General features: G+C 36.4%; 2 protein-coding genes across 3 annotated transcripts; both read left to right on the forward strand.

The window, feature by feature from the left end:
• The first annotated feature begins 3,421 nt into the window (after positions 1-3,421).
• On the forward strand, positions 3,422-4,485 carry PSRP3/1 (Ribosomal protein PSRP-3/Ycf65). 2 transcript variants are annotated; one of them, XM_008780303.5, is made up of 2 exons: positions 3,422-3,853; positions 3,946-4,485. In XM_008780303.5, the coding sequence occupies exons 1-2, from the start codon at positions 3,554-3,556 to the stop codon at positions 4,225-4,227; spliced, it is 582 nt and encodes a 193-aa protein (XP_008778525.1). In that variant the 5' UTR covers positions 3,422-3,553; the 3' UTR covers positions 4,228-4,485. The 2 variants fall into 2 exon arrangements, with proteins under 2 accessions (XP_008778525.1, XP_008778526.1); XM_008780304.5 differs by having other exon boundaries at positions 3,949-4,485.
• Positions 4,486-8,413: 3,928 nt separating this feature from the next.
• On the forward strand, positions 8,414-24,932 carry LOC103724139 (ATP-dependent Clp protease adapter protein CLPS1, chloroplastic-like). The gene is made up of 3 exons (XM_039116104.2): positions 8,414-8,625; positions 14,868-15,018; positions 24,439-24,932. The coding sequence occupies exons 1-3, from the start codon at positions 8,562-8,564 to the stop codon at positions 24,698-24,700; spliced, it is 477 nt and encodes a 158-aa protein (XP_038972032.1). The 5' UTR covers positions 8,414-8,561; the 3' UTR covers positions 24,701-24,932.
• The last annotated feature ends 94 nt before the right edge of the window (positions 24,933-25,026 follow it).

Genomic DNA, 25,026 nt, shown 5'->3' on the forward strand with positions numbered 1-25,026 from the left:
AACAAAAGACAAAGCTTCTTAATGAGCAAATAAAGAACCGTTGATGTGCGTGTGGGAAGCAGTGGAGGCTCTTCTTAGAGGCTTCGATGCTTGACTTCAATGCTCTCAAAAGTGGGTAGATGTGATCTTGAATATTCCCTTGAAACTAACTTAATATCACTTATCTTTTGTTTTCTTTTATTTTTTATTATATCCCAAATTAATTTTAAGGCATTTATATACCTCCGAAGGTGGTTGGAACATCTTTACTAGCCAATGGAAGAGCGAAAATAATTGTTGGGAGTGAGAAAATCTATTTTGGGCTTGTAGAAAAACTAGCCGTTTGAAGTGTTAGATGCAAAGAGGTCGACTCAAGTTCTGCAGGAATCGACTCATGATCTTTAGGGGTCGACTCTTCTTCTTCTCGGTCAACTCAAGAAAGCACTAATTTTCAGGAGATTTTGGTCTTGACTTCATACCCACCAAATGGAGTTTTTTAGTATACTAAGGATGACCCATATCGAGAAAGGGCCCGTCCTAGTAACACAACGATTAAATTTGATTTAAACTTCATTAGAATAGTCTCTGATTCAGACTGGATTTCGAATATTGTCCCGATTCAACATATAAACCTATTTCTTGGTCTTCTGGTTGAATAAGAGAGACTTTTGCTTAACAATAGTTGTCTTTGCTGGAGAAACGAAACAAATACCTGCTAGAATTGGACGACTACTCACGTTATGGTATGATTGGCCAGGAAGAGCGCTAAGAGAACGGGTTATAATAATAAAAAAAAATGCCAGCCGTGGTAACTAAACAAATCTGTGTCGTTAGGGCTTAAAAGGGGCACCAGAGCTTGTTATAACTCGCGCATGCAGCTATCTATAGTGTGTTCTCGTGTTGCGATGCCCAAAATAAAAAGCAAATATGTTCTAATAAAGACGTTCCTCAGTAATATCATCATGACTCTCGAAGTCATGTGCGGTAGCAATACCAAACCAAATACGACGAGTAGTGGGGTCCTGAGCTAAGCCGAGACATTTCAAAATTTATAACTATTTATATTTATTTATAACTTTATTTATTTATTTATATTTATTTTATATATTTATATAAAATTTTTGGGATGCGGATTCGAACCACGTGGTTTATTGGTTGATCGATCTACCATTGATCCCACGGGGAAAAAAAGAGCAGGCGCACCCCGCTTTTGCAAAATTTCAATTGGAAATCTTCTAGAGTGAAGAAAGTTCTTTACCACTGGAGACCGACTTTCGTGAAAGCACCTTTAGGCGATGGTTTCTTGATCCTCTCTGTCACTTGAAGGAAGATAGCCACTGTAATTATATAATTCTTTTAATTTTCTATTTTTTTTAGGTGGCAACTCTATTTCTATTTTAGGGTCCCTAACGAGTAGTTGCTGATCTACCTCATGGATGGATAGATAAATATTTGGATTTCTACGATTATTCTTTAACTGGAGTTGTTGTTTGATATGTTAGTATGTATACGTACGTATTAGATATATAGGATCGTCCTTTCTATAATTTCGATAGAGGAATTTCAGCTACCAACACAATGTAGTCAACTCCATTCATTAGAATAGCTTCCATTTGAGTTTTTGCACCTATTCTTTTTTTATTCTAGTTTTATAAACCTTTCATATTGATAAAAAATCTAGAGAACAATTTGAAATGAAAATCAAGAAACAATTTTTGGTCATAAAAACAGAAACGCATGAATTGCGCAAGAAGTTCTTAGGACTTGCTTCTAGTTTTCAACTGGCCTCGGATCCGACCGGTCTTTTTTTTTTTCTAAAACATTATTTTTGACTAGTGTGCTTCCATAGAAAGTGTTTTTTTAATGATTACACGCACGAGATGAAGGCTAGAACTATATATGATGTTCCTTTTTTGTATACCATACTATTCCGTCTGTTGAGATTGCTCCTACCCGCATCCGATTGATCACTAACACCATTTTTTTTATGTTTTTATTTTCGAACCGTATTTCATCCAATACATTGATTCGTGTCTCCTATCCTTGCCTTAAGGACTGGGCGGACCCACTTGTTCGTCCTTCTCACAAGCCACCTATTCTTTTTGAATAAGAAAACAGGTCTTGCTTACCAAGTGTAAGGAGGACTTCCTTTTCTTCCCTTCCCACTACCCTTCTTTAGGCTGAAAGGTCTTATAATGCACTCACAATTGTTGGATCAAGGGCTAGATCAGCTCACACACCACCAACAACTCAATTAGAAACAAGATTTCATCACTCAACACACTAACCAAATTAAGAAACCGATTCAGAAAGATCAACACATGAAAGCCGGATAACGAGCACCGGCACATTGGTCTAGACCCCCATCCGAAGGAAAATCTCAACTAGAGAGGGTGAGGTAATGAATCGTAAGGGGTATCCCTGCTTCAGTCAACCTGATAGATTTTATGCAATGTCTGCCCAGGGAGCTCGCAAAAAGTTCCTTCTGTCTTTCGTCTGCGGTCATTCTAGTGTTAATTTGGCAAATCTTGGGGTCAACTTATGTTTTGCCGGGATGGAATCTTGAGTTGCTTGGCTCAACTCATAAAAATGTTGTTTTTCATTACGATCTATCTTTCGCCTGAGACTATTGTAGGGTTGGCTTGGCTGAACCTAGGGTTAACTCATGAAAACATGTCAATCTTTTTCACTATGTTAGGGTCGACTGGTGTAACTTTGGGGTCGACTTTGAAACTCTTCAAAATCAAGATCTTCTGTCTAAGCCTATGGGTATTTAGGGATCGGCTCCTCATAAATAGGGATCGACTCCTCTATTTCAAAATTTGAAAAATACTTGTCAAATTCTTTCCAACTTGAGCATTTTAAATTGATTTTTTCTCTATATGATTAAATCATTTTGAGACTATTTTTGCCTCTTGTAGCATTCTTAAGTACTCCAAAAAAATACAATTAGTATACTTATACTTAAATATTTTATAACATTAAAATCAAATTTTTTGGGTTAACAAAAATCTTCCAACCTAATAATCTAGTTGAAATTGAGCCTTTCAATTAGCACACTTTCTATTACCAAGATGAGTTAAGGATGGTTTCTTCGGAGATATCCGATAGGATGAGGCAAGGATGTTTAGATCTTGGTTTCAAATGATTTGCACCATTACAAAATCAATCATGGCTACATCGTAGCGTGAAACAAAGCATTTATAGAGTTATATTTTGGGGCAACATCTCCTTTTTGTTGTAGATCAGTTTCTTTGGTGAATATTTCAATTAATTTTTATACTTCCAAACCATTGGTTTATCTTCGCTTTCTTATGAATTTTATATTCTTGGGCGTGCAGGCAGCTAACCGGTCCGAACCTCTAACGCGTTCCGGTTCAGCTTCCCGGTTCATTGCTGCGCTCCTTATCCAAAGGCACCGGCGCACTCGAGATAAAAGATAGTGCAGGCGGTCGCTTCCCTTGCTCAGCCGCTCTCTCCCCACCTTCTGTTTGGTTGCATCACCCCAAGGAGAAGTACTTCGTTCTCTATCCTCCAATCCAACAGTCCAAAAGGCAGAGCGAAGCAAATCAAAATGCTCTCTGTTTCAATTCAAGGCAGCAACCTGAGCCCTCTTAACCCTCAATCCACCTTTCCCCCTACCTCGCACCAAATCCTCTCCCCAACAACCAAACCGTTCTTCTTCTTCTCCAAACCCAACCCCATTCCTCTCATCCTCGCATCTTCCTGTCCCCACATAACCTCCACCCTTTTCAAGAGACTCACCCCCCTCCGCCAATCCGCGTCAGCCGCTGCCGCGGAAGCCCTCGAGACGTCCTCCGATGCCGACCAACCGGAGCCTGTGAAGGAGGAGGTCCAAGTAGAACAAAAAGAGGTGAAAAAAACGTCTTGCTTTAACTCTTTTGCTTCTTTATTTCTTTCTTGAGCGGGGTTATAAAAAATTAGAGAAACGGGTGTGTGGATTAGAAGCTAGGGGTGGTCGTGAAGGCGATGGAAAAGCCGAAGCTGGTGCTCAAGTTCATATGGATGGAGAAGAACATCGGGCTGGCGCTGGACCAGGTGATACCGGGCCACGGGAGCGTCCCGCTGAGTCCCTACTACTTCTGGCCTAGGAAGGACGCGTGGGAGGAGCTCAAGTCCAAGCTGGAGGAGAAGCCCTGGATCTCCCAGAAGCGCATGATCATCCTTCTCAACCAGGCCACCGATATCATCAACCTCTGGCAGCAGAGCGGCGGCAACCTGCAGTAGAACCCCCTCTCCGCTTCTCGAACCTGTTTTCCTTTGGTTTCTTTAATCTATCTGTTAAGTGTGTTGAATGTTTGTATCTCAATTCTTCGCTTAGATCATCTGTTCTTGTATAATTATTTTAGAGTTGTACTTCTCTTGCTGAGTTATATGAAACATTTTCATTCTGTTTTATATGAACACAATTTCCTTGGTAGAAATGGATTATTTTGCTAGCGAAGACCAACCGATTTATCTACTGATTTTGTTGATGATATGGAATGTGACTTGTTTTATTGACCGGAGGAGTGCAGTGTCTGTAATGCAGTTTTTTTTTTTTTTTCATTGCTTTCCAAAGGAGAACACATCAAATTTTGTATATAAAATAAACAAATAAATATAGAGAATATGACTTTGGAATGGTGTCGTAGCTTGATGAAAAGTATTTCTGCTTGATGTTGCATATGCCTGTTTCATCTTCCTGCATGCAGAAAAAGTTCCTTACTTTCAGAACTTTTGCTGAAGTTAATATGTGCTTGAAGTTCTCGTATAAGTTTAGTTAATTTGGTAATTTTTACATGTATAATTGGCCTGCTTTAGTGAATCTATTTCTGCAATTCATTCTTGATAAGGGATATCACAAGATCCATCCATGTTATCTTAGGTTCAACTCTTTCTTTCCCCGTTGTCACAAGTCTGAATAGCACTCCTTAAGTAGACTTTCTTAAATCATTGTTGCAATGTTTAAATAACATCTTTGTCGATTTTCCACCATTTTATTCATAAATTGCAGCATTCTTCCTAGTTCCACTGAATACCAACCTCAATATTTTGATCTTTGCTTTCTTTGATAATTTTTGCTTGGACCCTCTTTCTTCACAATATTCCAGTCCATACAACATTCTGGATTTGGACACTCTTTCCTTCATTGTTGTCTTATAAGATCCTTATTCAAGTCTCAAAGGTTTACAACAATCATATGGCATTGGGCAAGTAACTTCCAATTTTCCTAAACTTCTGTTTTTCCTGTTAGACATGTCTCTGAAGTATCAAAAAGGATCACCAATGAGTATCTCTTCACCATAGAAGTCTCTTTTTTAATTTTCCCATAGTAAGTTTACATTTTTTTTTTTCTCTGACTGTTTCCAGCTCTGAACTCCAAAATATCCCTTGAAATTCCAATGTGCAATTTAGAAATGTTGATTTCATTCATGATATAGGTGAAGATTATGGGGTTGGAACCACTACAACCAAGAATTCACCTTGTATCAATGGCTTGTGACATTTTTCTTTTTCTTTTTTTTAAGCTAATGCCATTCCTTCTATGATGCGAACATATATAACTATGCTTCTTTTTCATTTGCATCAAAAAGATTGCTTTTCAAGATAGTCTATCATATGCTTTTGCAGGTCAATAGTAACTGTTTAGTTTATTCTCCTCTCTGAATTCTTTCTTTCCCTTTTCTCTAGCATCTATGGTTTATCTATTAAATCCCATTGGTTCCCACATAATAATTGCCATTTTATTCTTTGTTCATCATCACCTACCATAACTTTAATGTATGTCCGTGATTTTTTTCGCAAATTTGCACATGGCCTATATTCTCATAATGTCACTCTGGAACTTTTTTTAGTATTTGATATTCTCTTTTTTATAATCACTTTAGCGATTCTCGTCTGCCAAATAGTTTGCCCCACAAACTAGTATGCTAGTTGGTATTATTAAAGGCAATGCCTTAGCCATCTGCATGGTACTTGTTGCTTTCTTTATATGCAATTGTGTTCAAGGACAATGTGCATTTCCTATCTATATGTAGAATTGTCTGAATATTTGTCTTGTATAACATTTATCTAATACTTGACGCGAATAACTTATTCTTTGTTTATCACTTTTATACAAGCAGCTTGTAACCAATTTTTATGCTGATATGAAGCGAACAACATTTGGGGCTGGTGAACAAAATTTATTCCACAACTAAATGCAGCCTTAGGATTTGGCAAGTTAGAGCTTTGAGAAATTGACTTGTAGAACCAATACTTGCTTATTTTAATTTTGGTACTGAGATATGACAAATTTCTGTTTTGTTGCCTTGTTTGACAGTGAACAAATTTTGGGTTTATTGTGTTAGAAAGTTTGTGGGAATGTTGTTCATGGTCCATGAATACTTTTACATGTATTTTGAATTACTAAAGGAGACCTTAGACAACTCTAATAATTATACCCTGCCTGTATGATTCAGGAATGTTGTTGGGACTGAATTACAGGTTGAAACCTTCCATGTTCATGGGACTTAGCTCTACATGCATACAGATGTTGCCATGTCTCTAGCTTGTGCGTTGAAGTTGGGGGTGTGAGAAGGATCCTCTTGATCCTTGGTATGAGAAATGAGAACATAATAGAATCTGACTCTTATTCAAATAATCAATATGATAATAATAAATATTTTACTACACTATGGAAAGCTAATAGAATCTAACTCTTATATCCAACTCTTATTCAAATAAAAGTACATATTGATTGGATCAATCTCAGAGATTGACAATTCATTTTATGTAAGCAAAATTTGAAGATTTTTCCTGCTCATACTCCCTAAGCTGTGGAATGAATAATGCATATAAATTAGAAAATGCTTCATTTGGTCCCTCTAAGTGTATTTGTGGAGTTAGAAACTAGTCAGCATTCTGGCCAAGCAAAAGATTGTTCAGCTGGCCTCCAGATGCGACATTTAAAAGTTCACTGCAAGCAATTGATAAAAGTGGAATAATCAACAAGCGAGAAACTCAGGGCCTTCAATGCCCTTTAGCTGCAAGCATACGGGAAGAAGCATGACAGGTAAATTAAGAAGCCTGCAATGCTCTTCTTATGGAACTTGGATATCTCTTGGGCACATGATGGCGAGAAAAGGTGTTAGCAACAGACGATTAGTTTGGCTCTTTGATTGATTTTGATTACAGAGGATATCATGTCACTTCCTTCTCTAGTCTCCGAACAGCCACACAGGCTTCGTTTGGTACTTCAACCTTGCCAGCTGCTTTCAGCCTTTTCTTTCCTTCAGCCTGACATCATGCAAATGGTGAGAATTGGTTCATAAAATTCTCAAGTTCCTATTTGGTGCTTGATTGGTGTTCATGATCGGTCAATGAAATGTCATTTTCTAAGCATAGAATTATCATCCGTTACTTTACGTGATAATGGATGCTTGGCCTCTTTCACATCAGCATTCAGAGGAATACGAGTAACAGTAACACATCAGAAGTTGCACTTGACTTAAATTTATGAATCATGCTATCATATGCATTTTGTATAGACCCACATTTCTAACCCAAACTCTCATTGGATGCCGAATTTAATTTGAGCAACAACTATAAAATTTTAGACCTTCGATTTTTTTTTTTTTTTTTATATATATAAAGATTATGATTCTAATGTCTCACTCCCTTTCTCTTTTCATTTGATGTGTAGATATGAAAGAAAATGTGATATCGGGATACAAGAACCAAATAATGTGTATATGCAATGCATGTGCAAAGTTTAAGGAGACCGTAGCCTGAAAAATGAGAAAGAAATATATAACCCATTTTTGTTCGGTAAGACCACATTGAGAATCAAATTATGAAATATCATTGCTTTTAAACTCAAAATCCTAAAGTGTAGGAAATCAAAAAATAAAAGTAAAGAAAACACAAAAACTAAAAAGCACATGCATTCACTTGAATTGAAAATATTGTCCTGCAAAATAATTGAAAGACAGAGAAAAATTAATTAAAAAGTTATATGGGGGGAAATAAAAGAATATTTTGAGAGGAATAATTAACAAAGTTATATGACAAGACTGAAAACATGTAAAAGGCATGCATAATTGAAGGCCAAGATGGACGATTTGAAACTACTTTCTTGCTCTATAAATTGCTTAAAAAAACCCTGTGTCAACCAGTACAATAGTTGGTTCAAGTAAATTCTTAGCTAATGAATCCATCAATTAATGAATTCTTAACCAATAGGTGTAATAGTTGATTACTGATGAATTGGTTAGCTTGAGACATAACTCATAACGACCTAAAGTTTCGGCCCGGCCCGAGTTGGTTCCTCCGTCGTAACCCAACCCGATGGGCTCCATGTTGGCTCGAGGCTTCTAGCCCGATAGGACCTCCGCGGCTCATCAATCGGTCCCAGCCTCGGGGAAACCAGCCGATATTTCTCTCCTCGAACGGGCGGCGTAACCTCAATAATAATTTCTACCTCTTAATTTTTGTGGGCAGACGTTCTCCATTTTCCTTTCGCTGCTGCTTCCGCGGAGGGAGCGAGCGAGCGGCGAGAAAGGTGAGAGGAAGGGCGTTGGGTGGGCTCAGCAATTTTAATGGAGACGGCTATCTGCAGTAGAATCGCTCTCTCGCCGAGTCACGTACTGAGCCCCAAATCAGGTTACCATCCGCTTTTTCCCGACCTTTTCTTTTTCCCATCTAAAGTTCTCTCTTCTCGTCACTTGTCGGGTTCCTTACGCTGTTTCTTGTGAGAATACAATTGATTCGTTCTACCCCATTTCTAATATAATCGATGGTTAGCATACTACATTTCCACTATAATCTCCGCATCTACTATGTTACCGCTAACCATATTTTATGATCGCTTGTGGTGAGAGTGGAAGTAGCCCGCAATAGGAAAGATGAATGGTGAAGAAGGGTTGATTAAGAGGACCCAAGTAGTTGGGGTAGTGTTTGCAGTTTGCACATTTTAAATACTCCCTCTTTGTAATTAATCATGGCTTAGATTGATTTGCCTGGTCCTTTTTCATGCTTCTTGTAAGATAATTCAGAATTTGCTGATCAATTGATATGAAGGAAGTAAAAAGGGAGTGATGGGAAATACTAAATGGATTTGATCAAGAATGATTATGATACAATATGATAAAAGAATTAATCATGATAAGTGGAGGAGGAATTCATCGTCTCCACTGCTCCAATCATGACCGATTCTATCACTCGAATTCTACATAAAAGGAGGAGTACATTGATTTCTTTGCTTGTAAGTGAGACTCAAGCCAGTTTCTTGATGATAGAAAGACATCATCAACTTCACAAGTTACTTGATCTCTTACTTTATGCCCTTTTTTATTAATTTTTTATTATGACGTTTAAAACTAAAGTTGAACTTCTTGGAACTACTGAAATTAAAATTCAATAGGCCTAGCAAAAACCAGAATAAAAACTAAATTCTTTTACTGACTATTCATGGGAAAATAGGTAGATGTGGCGTATAAACAAAAAAGAAATTGAATTGGTCTATCAAGATGCTAAGTGTTGTTACCATCCTTTCAGGTGACATGCTTTGGAGACTAATGTATATGAATTTTGTTATCAAAGCATTGGATTTTGGCATAATAAAATTTATGAGACCTTATGATTTGAGATATGCCTTATCTTTTAGTGGTGCTATTTTGTTCCAATGTCAAAAATCTAGAATTTGAATGAATTAGGAAATCAACTTTTTATTCTTGATTTTTTAAGTATTCTTGTTGAAGCCAAATGAGGGATTCCTTCTTGTTTTTTTTTTTTTGCTTAAAACAGGTGCTTCATACAGTGCGTCTGTGAATACACCCAATAAGATCAAAATACAGTAACTCACGGAGTGCCAATGGCAACTCCCCCTCCCCCGACCAAAGGGCATACCCCGAATGGTGGGCCGCGTAGGCAGCTACCCAATCGGCTGCCTCGTTGGCCTCTCTGAATACATGCTTGGCCTGGATGGCCATCCCATCTCTCATCATCACCACTATATCGCGGATGGATTCCTTCTTGTTTTTTGGTATTGACATTTAAACAAACAATATTACATGCAAACAATCCTTTATGCCTATTTTCCTATCTACTTTTGCAAGTCACATGCCTTGGACCCAACCTAGCTGACCTTAACTGACTTATGAGGGGGAACTGACTTGCTCTAGCAACCAACCTAGTGGGCCTCACTTATTTTGGATCGCCTTGCCTTGCCTATAATGGGGACAAGGGAAGAAAAGGGAAAAGGTGCATGGGCCTGAAGAAAAGGAGAAATGAAGAAGAGTAAAGGAAGCATGGTTTGGTTTTCATTGGCGTCAATGGTAAGTAGCTTTTCTATGCATCTCGAATTTATGTCTTTTGTTTTTGAGTCTTGGAATCAGACTCAAGCCCATATATTTGATTCTTTCATAAGGATTCTTTTCATATTTTGAATTTAAGTTTGCTTCACTTTTTGAGTTCTATATTTCTTTTCAAGTTTGCATGTTGTTTCCAATCTCTTTGCATGCTCTTTCCCATCTCTAGTCAATTTTAATATTTAGGGTTCCTTCATGACATTCCTTTATGCCTCTTCAGTTCGAGGTGATTATGATTTCAAACCTAGAAATACTTTGAAATCCTAAACTCTGCTTCTTTTTGAATTCTCTCTAGAAATATTGTTTTGCATCTGAATTTTGAGATAATTCAATTCTTCAAATCTTTTTTGAATCAAGTAATATTTTGATACTCCAAAATCACTTTTTAAAATTAGGGTTTCCTTGAATTTTGGACTCTACAATTGATATTTTGAGGAGTTTGACTTCCAATGTGGTCCCATGCTGCCTTGAAATATGTTCTAGTCTCTTTAGGAAATTATGAAATTGCACAAAACTTTCTAATTGATATTTTTGAACTTATGTTCAACTTGAGATATTCTTCTCGCTATAACTTATTTTAGGTACATGTATTTTTGTTGGAATTTCTAATAAGTGTTCCATCTGATATTTGTGAGTATAGTTTCAAATATAATATAAATGTCTTTATTAAAGAATATAAGTGGACCCCTAGACAGGTTGCATATGAGTGTCCTCGCTCTATTTATTTATGAGAAACCTGTGGTTGTTTGATAATTGTGGCCTTGTCTTGATTAATAATGGGGATATATGTGAACATGTAGTTAGGTGGTATGTGATTGGTCTCACTTAATATTAATGAGGAACCTCTAGGTAGGTGGTATATGTGAAACCCTGTGTAGGTGGTATGAGTGAACCTCAAGGATAATTAATGGCCTCATTTGTGTTAGTAACGAGGATAAGGAGTATCCTTGAGGGATTAGGTGAATTTTATAAGAAAATGTGAAACTATGTGAAAAATTCCGAGTTTAATGTTAAATGTACTTCAACCATGTAATATTATTTTCTTCCTTATTAGAGAATTGTGATTTTTCAAATTTTCATTATTAAAGTGTTTAGGTAAACTTTCTCCTAAACTTTTGGAAATTTATTCGTCTTATGATTCAAGATCTATCATCTTACCTCTTCTTTATAATCATGTGTTTTGATGCTTTCATATTAAATATTTATCTGATTGGAACTTTTGGTTGTATTTTAGTGAACACACTTGGACTCTTGGTGATGGTTTTTTTTTATATCCTATGATTTAGGCAGTGTTTATTATAGAAACTTAAATTCTTGACCATGGTAGAAGTTTACTTGTTGAGCTTTTTGGCTCACCTTTTCTTTTGTATAATTGATTTGTTAGAGCCTCAATAGACCTACTCTGATAAGGTGGATTTAGATATTTGAAGCTGCCTTTTGGACTTATTGATTGTTGAAGTGGTCTATGCAATATTTCAGTTTATGTTTAGTTTCTTGAAGTTCAAAAGCTATAGTGTGTTTAGTTATACATGTTTGAATCATATGTCTTGTTTTGAAAATTTTAAAATTTCAAGGACATTTTGAATTAACTATGATGGATACTTCTTGAAATTCATGAAAGTTCCAATCTCAGGGCCTGACAACCTCGGTTCCAATTTCATGGGTACCAACTTTGACCTATAAGTTACCAAAATGAATTTATGAACAAAATATAGGCTTGAATTCGGCATAAGTAGCAAACTCATAATTTTCTAGTACTTTTGTTTCTATTGCATGGCTGATCACAAGAAATGCCTATTAGTCATACTTCTTTGTCTTGACTTTATTCTAATGATTCTTGATGCGTGAGAAGTCATAACTGCTCAATTGATGGTCTTGGTCTAATATTCAAGTTTCTAATGGTCTGATTTTGGTGAAGGTTTCTTTTTATTACTGCCTTTTTGCTATGGACTACACCTCCATTTTCGCCATCGACTTTTACATTTGGACCATGACTTGAACTCATCAATTTGCATTTAAGGAATAAACTTTAAAAATATCCCATCTAAAGGTTGTAGTAACGACCTAAAGTCAACCTAAACAAATATAGAAATATAAAATGATAGCAAGGCTTGAAAATCTTGTTTTCGCTGGGTTTGGCATATTGACTTTTATATTCAAAAAGTTTTGAGTTTTGAGCAAACAATCAGGAAAAATATTATGAGCAGTAAAAATATGAAAAAAGGTAAAGAAAGCATGCAAGGTTCGCCGTCTCGATACCAGACCCCATACCGGTGCCACACTAGCACAGTGTCGACACGATATGGTACGGTATGAATTTTTTTTGACTTACCGAGTGTCGGTACGCCATCCGTACCAGATAGCGATATTGGTACCGAACCGATATAGTACGGTACACCCTGCACCATCCGGTTTGAACCGGTACAACGTACCATGAAAGCATGTATTAGATAATTTTGGAGTATTTTATTTTGTTTGTTAGCTTTGAATGCACAGAATTGGTGTTTTTAGCTAATTACTTGAAATATTAAACTACCAAAGGTTGGAAATAAATATTAAAAATGGGGAATGAGGAACAAGACTTTGAGCTTTCAATTCTAGATGGTATAATTGCAATTGTGGCTTGTGAGGGAGAAACCTTCTAGTGTTGGACATATGTACTCTTGCTTAAATGAATATTAAGGAGATGGAATAGCTTGAATTCGATTTTTCCAACCATAGTTTGAATTCTACCTAGCTATTCTTCAAACCCAACAAAAGCCACATATCTCCCTCAATTCACTTGAATAGTATTGGACAAAGTGCCTCCTAATGATGGTTTTTTGCTCCTATTCTAGAAGTCCACAATTTCCAAGAGAATTCTCATTGGAAAAGGTTTTGATAGTTTATGTCATATTACATGCACCCTCTCTGATCCCAATTTGTAAATATGTCTTTCCTAGAATAAACATTATCTAATGATGTTATGCTTAGTTTAATTCTCCATATGGCAACATTTTTTGAATTTAAGATAATGAAAGATCTGGTCTGCTTATTTTCAGTTGATTGAAGAGGCTAGCTTTAGTAGCTTCTAAATAACACATAAACATGATTTTTGTGGCACATATCCCTAGCTACATAGCCTGGAAAATTATGCATGTCTACAGAAATTTTGACTTACTGATACATCCAAATGGCTTCTTTGACTATAAATTGATTTTTTTAAAGCTGAAATGATTATCCGATTAGCAACTTTTATGGAATTTTCTATTATTGATTAATGCCTTTCCTATAAGTCAGTTTTAATTAAGATAATTTTTGGCAAGAAATGCAAATTTTGATGACCAAGGGCGGTAAATCTAGTTAGGATTTTCAGTTGAAGGCAAAAAATGAATGAAGTCCCATGAGTTTTATCTTGTTCTTCTTGCTTGTTTTGATTTTTCCATATTATTGTCAATTTGCCTTCGTTAATTCTCATCTCAACATTTGGATAGTTAAAGTTGGCATCGATTCTTATCTCAACCTTGGGCATTTATGCATAGGTATGTATGTGTATATATGTATGTATATATGTGTATGTAAATATCTATGTGATATAATTAGTGCAAGAATGTTATTTATTATGTTATGAAACGTATCTTCAAGCATTTGCATATATGCCTTCAAACTTCTATGCATTTAAAGCTTATTGTGTTGACCGTGATGCTGAAACTGTAGGTCTTTAAACACGAGGGGAATGGGTTGGGATAGAGAGAAGAAAGTAGGAGAATGGAGGTAACAAGTGAAACCTACCGCTAGGTTCTGATAGGCATAAACTCAAACATATCAATTCTTTATTGCTTTCCTTCTCAATGACATGGTTTGACATAGACATTGTGTTTCTCTTCATATGCCTTATATTGATACATTAGAGCTTTTCGAAAGATAAAATAACTGCTTTTATACACTCTAAGAGACACATGAACCATAATTAATAAACCTAGAAATTGTGAGTCACTTTCCACATTCATGAACACATATTTAAAGCTAAAACAGTAGCTATTAACTATCCAATAAATATATTTGATTGGATTTTGACTTACACCAAAATGGATTACTTCAAAATGGGTTGATTGAGATGGGGTTCCATTCCTTTTGTGTCAGAGAATGTCTCTAGTAACCTTGTTGTTTTGGCACCAATGCCAGATTATCATTCATAATAGAAACAAGCTAGTTTTTGTATTCTGCCAACATAATTACAATTCTTACCTGATAAATTCTCCAAGTGTCTCATTAATTAAGGAAATGTTTTCCAAATGCTAAAAAAATTAAGATGTTTATCACTGCACAATCAGGTGGATTTGAAGAAAAGATGGAACTAATGCTCATAGAAGAGAATGAGATACGAGCTTCTCATAAATAATCTCTGGTTGATTTGAGATTTATGACAGTAACCACCTTCTTGAAAATTCTCACAGAAGAGAACGAGATACAAGCTTGTTTAATCCCACAAATCAAGTCTTATTCATGGATTACTAGTACTTGCTAGTTGTGTCATATTGTTCTCATGTCATACAGGGGATAGGCTCTCTCTCTATAAAGGGCATTGTGCAAACCATGGCATTCCTACGGCAATATTAGCAACAGGACCAGGCAAAGGAGGTGGTTTGCTGGAAAGGCCAACCATAGAAAAAACTACTCCTGGTCGTGAATCTGAATTTGATTTGAGGTATGTGCACTGAAAGTGAGCTTGGTTCTTTTGCATTTGTTGGCACCTGTTAGCTAAAATGATTCCTTATTACGCAAGATTTATATGCATTTCAGTTGTACGCGCTACATGATGCTTTGAGCTTTATAGGTTATCATGAAAGCATCTTGCACCACAGGACTCTTAATAAGCATCTTGCACGCTGAGAACTGAAATTAATATTATCACTATCAAAATCCAGAAACTAAGTTAACCAATTGCTTCTTTCAAGATAGATGCATGTATGCTCATAACTATTGAATAGTTTTTTGGGGGTAAAATTGGAGATTTATGTGATTTAATAACAGCCAAAACCAACAAGTAGGACAATGTTGCAATAACAATAACAAATGGAACAGAGCAAGTGCCAGATTTACCCCATGGACAAGCATTGTTATGAAGAACTGCAAAACAAGGTTACACACAAGGAATACATATACAAGTTTAGATCCCACCAAATTCCTCGAGAAGGTTAGTGTCACTGAAACAATCTGGCTCAAGGAAGTGACTAATCCACATGTACAACTCAGAAATATTTTCCAATGTAACATGTTTTTTTTGTTTTTTTTTTTTGCGACATGATAAGGAACAATCATTATTATGGCCAATCCACAGTGAAGCACTTTACGTTTGACCTCCAGCTTGGCTAGATTTGAGCTCTGTGCCAAAGGGCAACACAAGAAAAAGACACTAATTAGTTATGGTTCTGATATTACTAATTGCCGTGCTCATATTTCCAGCAATGAAAGTAAATATACAACTATGTTATTAATTAGCAAACATATACAATGTCCATCTATTTCTTTTATTAGTTGTGAGAAATCTTTTGGTTCAGGATTTATGTAGGCAAGCTTAATACAAGCATGTTTGTTGTATATATGCATATTACTGTAAAGTTCTCCTTTCTAACACTCGACAGAATTATAAGATATGCCTCCAGGGCAGCCTTATAAAGGGATGTCTTGTGATATGAGTACAAGGTTGTAGAAGCATTTGAAATATCATGCTTATAAATGAAGTTATGCAACTAACACAATAATAGTTTTAGGAGCAATAATCAACCATCATGTCTAAATAAAGTTTGCTGATAAAAAGGACATAAATTGGAAATATGTTTTAAAGTTTATGCATCCAGTCATATGAGAAAATAGGTATCTCTTGCGTATGATATACAATTTAAAATAGGCTTTATAATAAATTAAAAAGAGTGAACCGAAATAATGATAGCTTTGAAGAGATGAAAAAATGTGAAGCACTATTGCTGGATGTGCCAACTGAGGTTAAGAAAATCATGGGAGACATTTGGTTAACTTGGCTTGCTAGATTACTTAGTGGGATTCTAAAACCAATGAAAAACCAAGATGATTAGAGAAATATTTTATTAAATAACTGTTTTAATATCATGTAAATAAAATTATTAACCACTTAAAGAAGTTATGAAAGTAATAAAATGAATATTAAGAAAAAGGAAACCTTCTTAGAGTACACAAATTTGTTTTCATGGCAGGAAAGTGGACAGCAAAAGCTTTCTTCTTACTTAAACAATTTATCAAAATACAGAGAAAAGGAGTTTACACTTGTTTTCTACTAACTTGGAGGAAACTTATAGTAAAGTAACAAGGGAAGTAATTTGGTGGGTTATAAGAAGAAAATATGTGAGTAATTCGTATCTTTAAATTATCGGAGACTTGTATGTTGCAGTGTAATAGGCATTAGTGGTAGCTATGGCATGACTATGTTCCACACTAAGCCCCTTTCATGGGAGATGTTTGATTGATGGTGTATGCTATCCGCGCATAATACTTTGTTGATTAATGAGGAAGGGACACAAATAAATGCTAAATAGGATTTCTAAAGGAAGGACTTCAATGGATAAAAGAAAGTATATGGAATGCAATTTTACTTCAAAGGAATTGAAGATGAGACTTGATCAAGCAAGATTGATGGACAAGAAATGCCATAGAATGACTGGTGCCAGTCATCCATAAATACCCCATACAAAAGAATGGAGAGAGAGAGAGAGATGAAGACATGTCATAGAATTGGAGTTGAATGAAATGAAGAGGTGATTCTACTGTGTTATGCAACCAAGGTTCACTTGTCCTGATGAGTGCATCTCTACATAGAGTCAAGACCAACAATTAGAGAAGGTTGTAAAGGAAATAAGGTAATGGTTGAAAAATATGAGGAAAAGGTGGAGGAAGGGCAAGGCTAGTAAGTGGCAGCGTCCATTGACTCGGGTTAGTCTAATCGGGATAATCCAACCGTCCAAATCATGAAATGAGTGTTAGACTGGAAAAAAAATAATGCGACAGGGGCTATTAATGGTGGGGTCCAATGATAGTCGACGAAGGCTGGGATGGAGGCTGACATGCTAGGCGATCGCTAGCTCAATTCATGACATTTTTCTTGGAGTTAGCCGAAAGACACAAGGGAAAGTCCCTCTGCTAGGGTCCATCGAACACAAGAGAGAAAGTGAGAGAGAAAAAGAAGAGAGAAAGAGAAAGGGGGCGATAGAGAGGACATGAGAAATAGGGTTCTCATTGGCTTCTCTTATGAAGAAAGAAGAAGGGGAAGAAGGAGAACTGGCGGAGTCTAGTGGTGGTGCTGGCTGGAGGACTGGCAGCAGGCAGTGGCGGTGGCAGGAAACAACAATGGGTGGTCGACGAAAGTAAAAAAAAAGAAAGGAATAAATAAATAGGGGATCAACTTCTTGAAATAAGCCTCCGCATTGAATTGAGCTTCAGCCTGCTCACCCACAGTTACAGCTTTCACGCTGGCTGTAGGTCGTCAAGGAGAGACGACCGGGGAGCGAAGCAACAATGAGTGGCTTCAAAAGGAGGGAAAGAGGGCCAACGAACACGGAACAAGGAACGACATTTTCAATTGATTTCCAGCAAGGATCTAGTCGGCAACGATAGCTAGGGTAGAGAGAGTGAGGGAGAGAAGAGGATAAGGTGCCATTACCTTGTCTATAGCAAGGTCTGGTTGTGTCCATGGTGAGCAAAGAGACGGTGGCTGACGATGGAAAAACTCAAGAAAGAGGTTGAAGAATAGAAAGAGAGAGGACTTGGGATGTTAGATGCATGAGAAGTGGAGGGGATATATTGACAGAGGCTAAAATTTCCTAGTCCACATTAAAGTCCAAGGAGGAGCCGTTGCGTATTTTGCAAGCGGGCTTGGGCCTCACTTTGGCTCTTGACTGGAGCCAAAGGGCTGGTCCTCATGTGGTCTAGGTTTGTTGGTCAATGGATCAAGCTAGGCCTCACATTCATGATAGGCTGTTTGTTAGTTTCGAACATCCCCTATCTATTATCAAATGACTAAAGTGCTTTTACTTGGGTTGGTGACCATAACGTTGCAAGGAATTAGACATTTTAATTTGATACATGCATGTCATGGTATCTAATTTTCGGGAGTAAAGAATGAGATACAATGAAATATAGGAATAAAGTTCTTTGCAATTGATTATTTATTACTATGAATTACAAAAATGTTAAAATTTAATAATTAGTATGATATCTCATCATATGTATAATGTACTTCTGCTTTTAGATGTTACTATTAGTTACAAACTAGTCACCTCATACCACCACTGCAATGTCTTTTCAGTTTTCATGTATTAAAAATTGGTGGCAAATATGCGGGAAAATGAGTAACAATAATTTATACGTGATTCTTCATGGACAATAAAATATGGTCATGAGTTAAATCATGAAATATACAGTAGTTCATTTGCTATTTCTATTTATAACGAGAGGGCATTAGTGTGAGGATCCGTGCGGGCATGTGCTTAGTCCCACATCGGTTACTCGCTGAGGAGATCTTGGGTATTTATACAGGACTAAGGAATCCAAAAAATATCTTTCGGTTAGCCTTTATAAGTATTTGTCCTTATCGAGTCTTTCTTTTGATGGGATGGTGGGAAAGTGAACTGAGAAGGTGAAGTTCGATTGTCTAAGAGCAAATGCTGTGAATTGGTAACTTGAATGGTTAGGAATTAAAATGAAGCGAAAAGAAAAACATTTGCATCTAAGGGCTGATAAGGAATTGAACATGTTTTTATGCCCTAGAGGGAATCACTTGTAGTGTGACAAAAATGAGCGGAGTTTGTGGATCAAGTGGGATATTGCATGTGAAGCTTCTACAAGGACTTGTTTTGTGGCAATATTTTGAGTAGTTCCCCATGAGGTGATAATTCAAGGACATAGGATGTTGGATCAAGACAAGATTTTTGGGGTGGGTTCCCAAGTGAAAAAGGTCTCTACAATGCAAATTTAGGTGTACTTTCAACCATGGTCAAATAGAAGTCACAAGTCAATAATAGTCAAACTGCTATCAATGATTCAATAAGGCTCATATTTACGTGGCAGGAGCTTGCTAAAGCCTACTCAAGTCCTAGAGGGTGCATGTGGTATTGGGAATAGGGTTTTGAGGTGGCTAATTGGCGTAGGTGCAGGGTTGACTAGGTTTGACTAACGGGAAAAGCATGAAAGTAGATGGTGGTTTTAGGCTTGGATGAGGTAACTGGCAATTCCTGCATTGAAATGGTGTGCTTTCTAGATAGAGAAGAGTAATCAATAGAGCAAAAACATTCTTCAAGGGGCGCCCAAGGTTGTCTTCACTGTAAAATGGATGCTTATCTTTGAGATGGGAAACCAGAGTCTATCTTCGTACTGAGCACTTTGGAAAGCTAATAATTTTGTGCTTAGGCATCCATTTTGCGTTTGTGAGCAATTGTCAAAAACTTCTTTAGAACTTATAGATATATGAAATCAGTTATAATTATTAGTTCACGGCCATCCAAGGTAAAGTCATGATGAGGTGCATAGTAGCTTGAGGCTTGCTGCAGTCCAATTCTTGGATTATACTCTCACAGCAGTATCTATCTGAGATTGCCCAACAATAAGTTATTTGAGATGGTTCCCAGGCATGGAGAAGTAATGCCATGTTATAATCTTCAAGGGTAGCAATAATAACGAAACATGTCTTTCTATTAGTCTTCATGGTTATGTGATTCTCTAGATCATCCTTATGTGTTTTTTTCATTGGACTAGTGTTTATTTTTCTTCTAACTTTAACCAAGTAATCCGAACCCAGCATTTCATCAGATGAATTCTGGAGACATGTAAGATTGCTAAATATAGGGGATCTTGGCCATGGTATCCTTGCTTCTCACGAGACTTGAACAATTTAAAGATTAGTTTATCTTACACCTTTTTCTCCATTTGTTTTGACTTTGTGAATGTTGTTTCTCATATGGTTTTTTCCTTTTTAGTATTTCTATTCCAACTAATCTCGGCAAATCTTAATTTCTGATTTGGTGATTCTTCATGCATGAAGATTGGATTGAGAATGCAAACCTCAAGGAAGTATGGGGTTATGTGATATTGTGATAGGGTGCGTGTGGACTCAAAGAAGAGGCTGTTTGATATGGGTTACTACCCCTTGATCATTTATAGTACCCCAAACATCCGACTACATTTTCCAACTGAAATGGAAAATGACCACCGAAATTGAATTGGCTAAGTTTTGAATGGAACAAAAGCAATGTCTTAGTAAAACTGTAGGTGGTAGACAAGAGGCCAGTGGATTGCTAGCATCTAGGCACTAGGCGGGTGACTAGGTAGCTGCCTAGATGTCAAGGTGGCCCAAAAAAAAATCAAAAATTGATAATCAATAAGAGGAGAAGCCTAAAAGGATTATCATGATCTGATAAATGAAATTATCAAATAAGATATAACAAGTCAATGAAAACTATCAAATTGGAAACATGCAATACTAATTTGTGAATCAATCTCATTATGCATATTTAAACATGATGCAGAATGTTAAGATGGGTGCCTAGATGGACTATCTAGATTGCCAAGGTGGCCCTCTTAAAAAGTGCCTGTAGGGGGCTTTTTAGTTTACATCCCTTCAAAAAAAAGTTGAATAACAAAAGTGATAAGTTGTTGAACAATAGGTATGTGGATCACAATTTTAGTCTTTGAAATGGTATATGAAAGGTAATTATAAAATTACTGTAAAATGCAGATTTCTGCTGAACATTTTTTTTTCCATATCATTTATGTGTAATTTTTTTTTAAATTATGCATGCGAGGAAAGATTAAAGAAGGCAAAGTCAGCATTTACCTTGTGGCTGTTTAAACCAAGGTTTCAAATGCCAGTACTGGACCTTGTACCCATTTTTTGTCGGAACAATATGGTACCAGGTACAGGCACAACAAGGGACTGCATCCCTTACCGACACACTGTGTACTGTTCATACATCCTGTTCCTTCGGGAAAAAAACTGTATTTTGTTTCATTTAAATCAAAGATAATCTTTAGATTGATTACACAGGCTTTTTAAATAATCTTCAAAGTATTTATGCATAATTTATTTAAGTTAGTGGAGCATGAAAAACTCAAGACAAAGAAAACTTAAACAAAAATGGCTGTTTAAATGTTTTGGCGGCAGCTTAGACAATTGAGTGTTACCTCAACGTTAAAGTGGTTCCTTTTAAACATTAAGTGCTTTGTGAGTCTGCCTAGCTGTTTAAGTGGCTTTTTGAATGAATGTATAAGCAGCCTTTTTTTATTGTTTGATATGTACTTACCCTTTTAGGAGTCAGTGTTGTGTTAAATGTTTGATATATTTTATCAAATATCAATTCAATATTTCTTTCATAACATCTATAATGTAAATTAACAATTAAGTTGTGCTCTTATATAGTGTAATCTTGTTGCTTTTCAATATACCACATAACCTGGAATGTATTGCATAAATTTTTGTTTCTTTTTTTTCTTCTATTTCTAAATTATTATCATCTTCTTCTACATATGCATTTCTACACCTTCCTCTAATCAGTTTCTCCTAATACTTCTGGAGTTCATAATAATTCTCTCTCTCTCTCTCTCTCTCTCTCTCTCTCTCTCTCTCTCTCTATATATATATATATATATATATATAGACAGCCATGGTTTAATGGTTTTGTTATCTGCAGCGATTACTTTATAAAAAGAAACTGTCTTAGAGTTACATATATGTTTTCTAACAACTTAAACGTTCGGCAGTCTATATAAAAGAATAAAATCATTTAAACACTGAAGGAGGGAGGGCATTTAGCAACTGTTTAACTTTTAACAACTACAAATCAAAGAAAATAAAAATTATCGATATGCAAAATGTTAACAAAAAAGGGATAGCCTCCACCAGCAAAAATCATATGAACTGTTTGATTTTGATGAACCCAAAAATTTCCTTAGGACAAATATAAGAATTATTAAAAGATGAAATTTAAAGGACAAGATTCATTTTCCTAGGAAGAGATCAAGTTCCTAGTGTCCAATTGGTTGAAACATGATTACATAGATGAGGAAGTTTTGTGCTGATATGGAGTGAAGGCACCAATCATGGTGTAAAATATTGTCTATTTACCATGTCTGATCAATTCAGTGTTGATCATCTCTGTCAAGGAACAGCTAGATTATTTCACTAAAAAGGAAGATGGTTACTTGACTAGTTGCAGGAATCTCAAATGGACAAAAAAGGGTCAAATGCCACCAAAGTGGATGTACTTGTTACTCCACAGTCCAAGTGGAGTTTGCAAGCCCTATACATTTTCATGGAACTATGCAATTGTCAGTCTTTGTGTGAAAAGCTCATGTTACATGAAGAATATAAGTATGAAAAAATAACTAGCTCACAATTTAGCATCTCTCATACTTTAAGTGCTATGGAGCAAGCTTATTAAGGGTGGTATATGGGGGGTTGTTGGGTTTATGTCTGAACATGTCTACTCTAGCTAGTTATGATGTAACTAGCCAAATTATTTGAGGGCTGCTTGAACCATTATATTGTTAGTGCGGTCATAGGACTCTAATGGATTTCCATTACATGCCTAATGCACGTATGCATTTGGGGGAATGGTTGATTTTGTGAATAATGTGCTGATCCCTCTGACTGGTCAGTCCTATTTTAATTCATTGATTTACATTTGATTAATCTGCTGAAGATTTAAGTTTGTTGAGTTTGAAGCTTATCTTATGCAAGTTTTCATCCCATAGACAACCAAATCAAAAGGATTCATTGTGTGCTACATCGATATTGGATACATTAGGTTCATTTGGAGAGACTGATTGAAACTTCCTGAAAGAAGCCATAACTTTTAAGAGGAGCTTCCCATTGAGCAAAAGCACTATAAAGATACAAGTTGCCAAGCTGACAACCCTGAACACTGCATGGCCTTGTAACTGAGAGTTTGGGGTTTAGCCAATACATTTCTTGTTCTGCTGATAGTTGAATGACATCTATGGAAGGCATTGCAGAAGAAATCAGCCAACAAGGGCGAAAAACATCGAGGCATTGCTGGAACTTCAACAAGCATAATAGAGCATTTTTTTTCTAATATTCCAAAAGTATTTCTCTAATTATTAAGGCTTCCTAGCCTTAACAAGCTGAAGGCAACCTCTAACGAAGCAGGTCGGGTACTTGTGGTTTCTCGATCCATGTGGTTGACATCAATATGTGCCATGTGCAGTGTGTTTAAATTAGGTGGGAAATTGATCAAGCGATCATTGTTGCTCTGATCAGTGTGGTGATACTAGCACGTGCATACAAAACGACGTCTGCGGCTTTCAAAAATCCTGCAACATTTTCCGTTTCCTGGTATCTTTGATTTGGAACAGTGTGAATTTGATTGCTGATTGAAGTCTAAAGCTAATCTAGAAAATGACACCTTGCAGCCATAGTTGCAAGTTCGAAACTCAGGAATAGTCTTGCTAAAGGCTTAGATCCAGAATTATGATAGAATGTGGAGAATTTGCCAGAAGTTAAGACAGAACTCAATAACTTAAGGGTGGGAAGATAAGTTTTACAAGAATAACGAATTTAAGATAAATTTTATATATTGATACATTTATTGGTAAAGTCAAGTATTGAAGTAAAAAGAATGAAAAACAATAATAGCAAAGAGAACATCATCACTAGCATTATATGGCATCCTTAATTTGTAAATCATGTGTTTCTTGGTTTAGCAATGAGTAACTTGTGAATTAGTTGCAAATTTCATAAATAATCGGAATAATTCTTGACTAACTGATTACCTGTAGGTAATTTAAAGAATTATCAGGCCAAGGAAAAAATTGTGAATAATTTGAGATTTTTCCAATATTTTGGAGAATGATGTCATTGTGCATGCAGCTTTATGTGCAGTTCATTTGGTTCATGTGAATGGTTTTGCTCTTTGATAACAAGTTGTCTTTTTGGGGGCAAAGATGTCGATTTATGATTTTGTGTGATAATTAAACCCTGCTCAGGAAGTTAAAATAATTCAAAGAGCTCCATTTTCCGTCATCTTCATGATTCACATGATTTGGACAACTGGCTGCTGAGTTTTTCTTCTTTTCTGGTTTGCAGGAAATCTAGGAAAACTGCACCTCCATATCGTGTTATATTGCACAATGATAACTACAACAAACGCGAGTATGTTGTCCAAGTTCTGATGAAGGTTATCCCTGGAATGACTCTTGATAATGCAGTCAATATCATGCAAGAGGCCCATTATAATGGCCTAGCTGTTGTGATCATTTGTTCTCAAGCAGATGCTGAGGAACACTGCATGCAGCTGAGAGGCAACGGTCTCCTAAGCTCAATTGAGCCTGCAAGTGGTGGTTGCTGAAATCAGGTGGTAAGTCATGTATGGATGAATCCTGTACTAGGTTTGTCAGCTTATATGTACATACACCATATGGATAATAATGGTGTTCTTGAAACCAATTGTACCATAAGAGATGTAGCACGCCAATGTAGATTGTATATAGGATTAAGTTGTCCTTACTTTTGGGTTGATATTCCACCTACTCTCATATGGTTGCCATATGAACATAATAATAACTTTATGGCACCTCTAATGTTTCTTGCACTTGTCATTAAGACTCGGAAAAGGAGATGAGGAGAAAGAAGCGAGAGAGGAGGTAATGGGAAACAAGCGAGTGCAAAGAACTT

This window comes from Phoenix dactylifera, chromosome 5 (genome assembly GCF_051530095.1).
Source record: "Phoenix dactylifera cultivar Ajwa chromosome 5, Ajwa_hap1_PhDact_Kaust_v1.1, whole genome shotgun sequence".
Taxonomy (NCBI): Eukaryota; Viridiplantae; Streptophyta; class Magnoliopsida; order Arecales; family Arecaceae; genus Phoenix; species Phoenix dactylifera.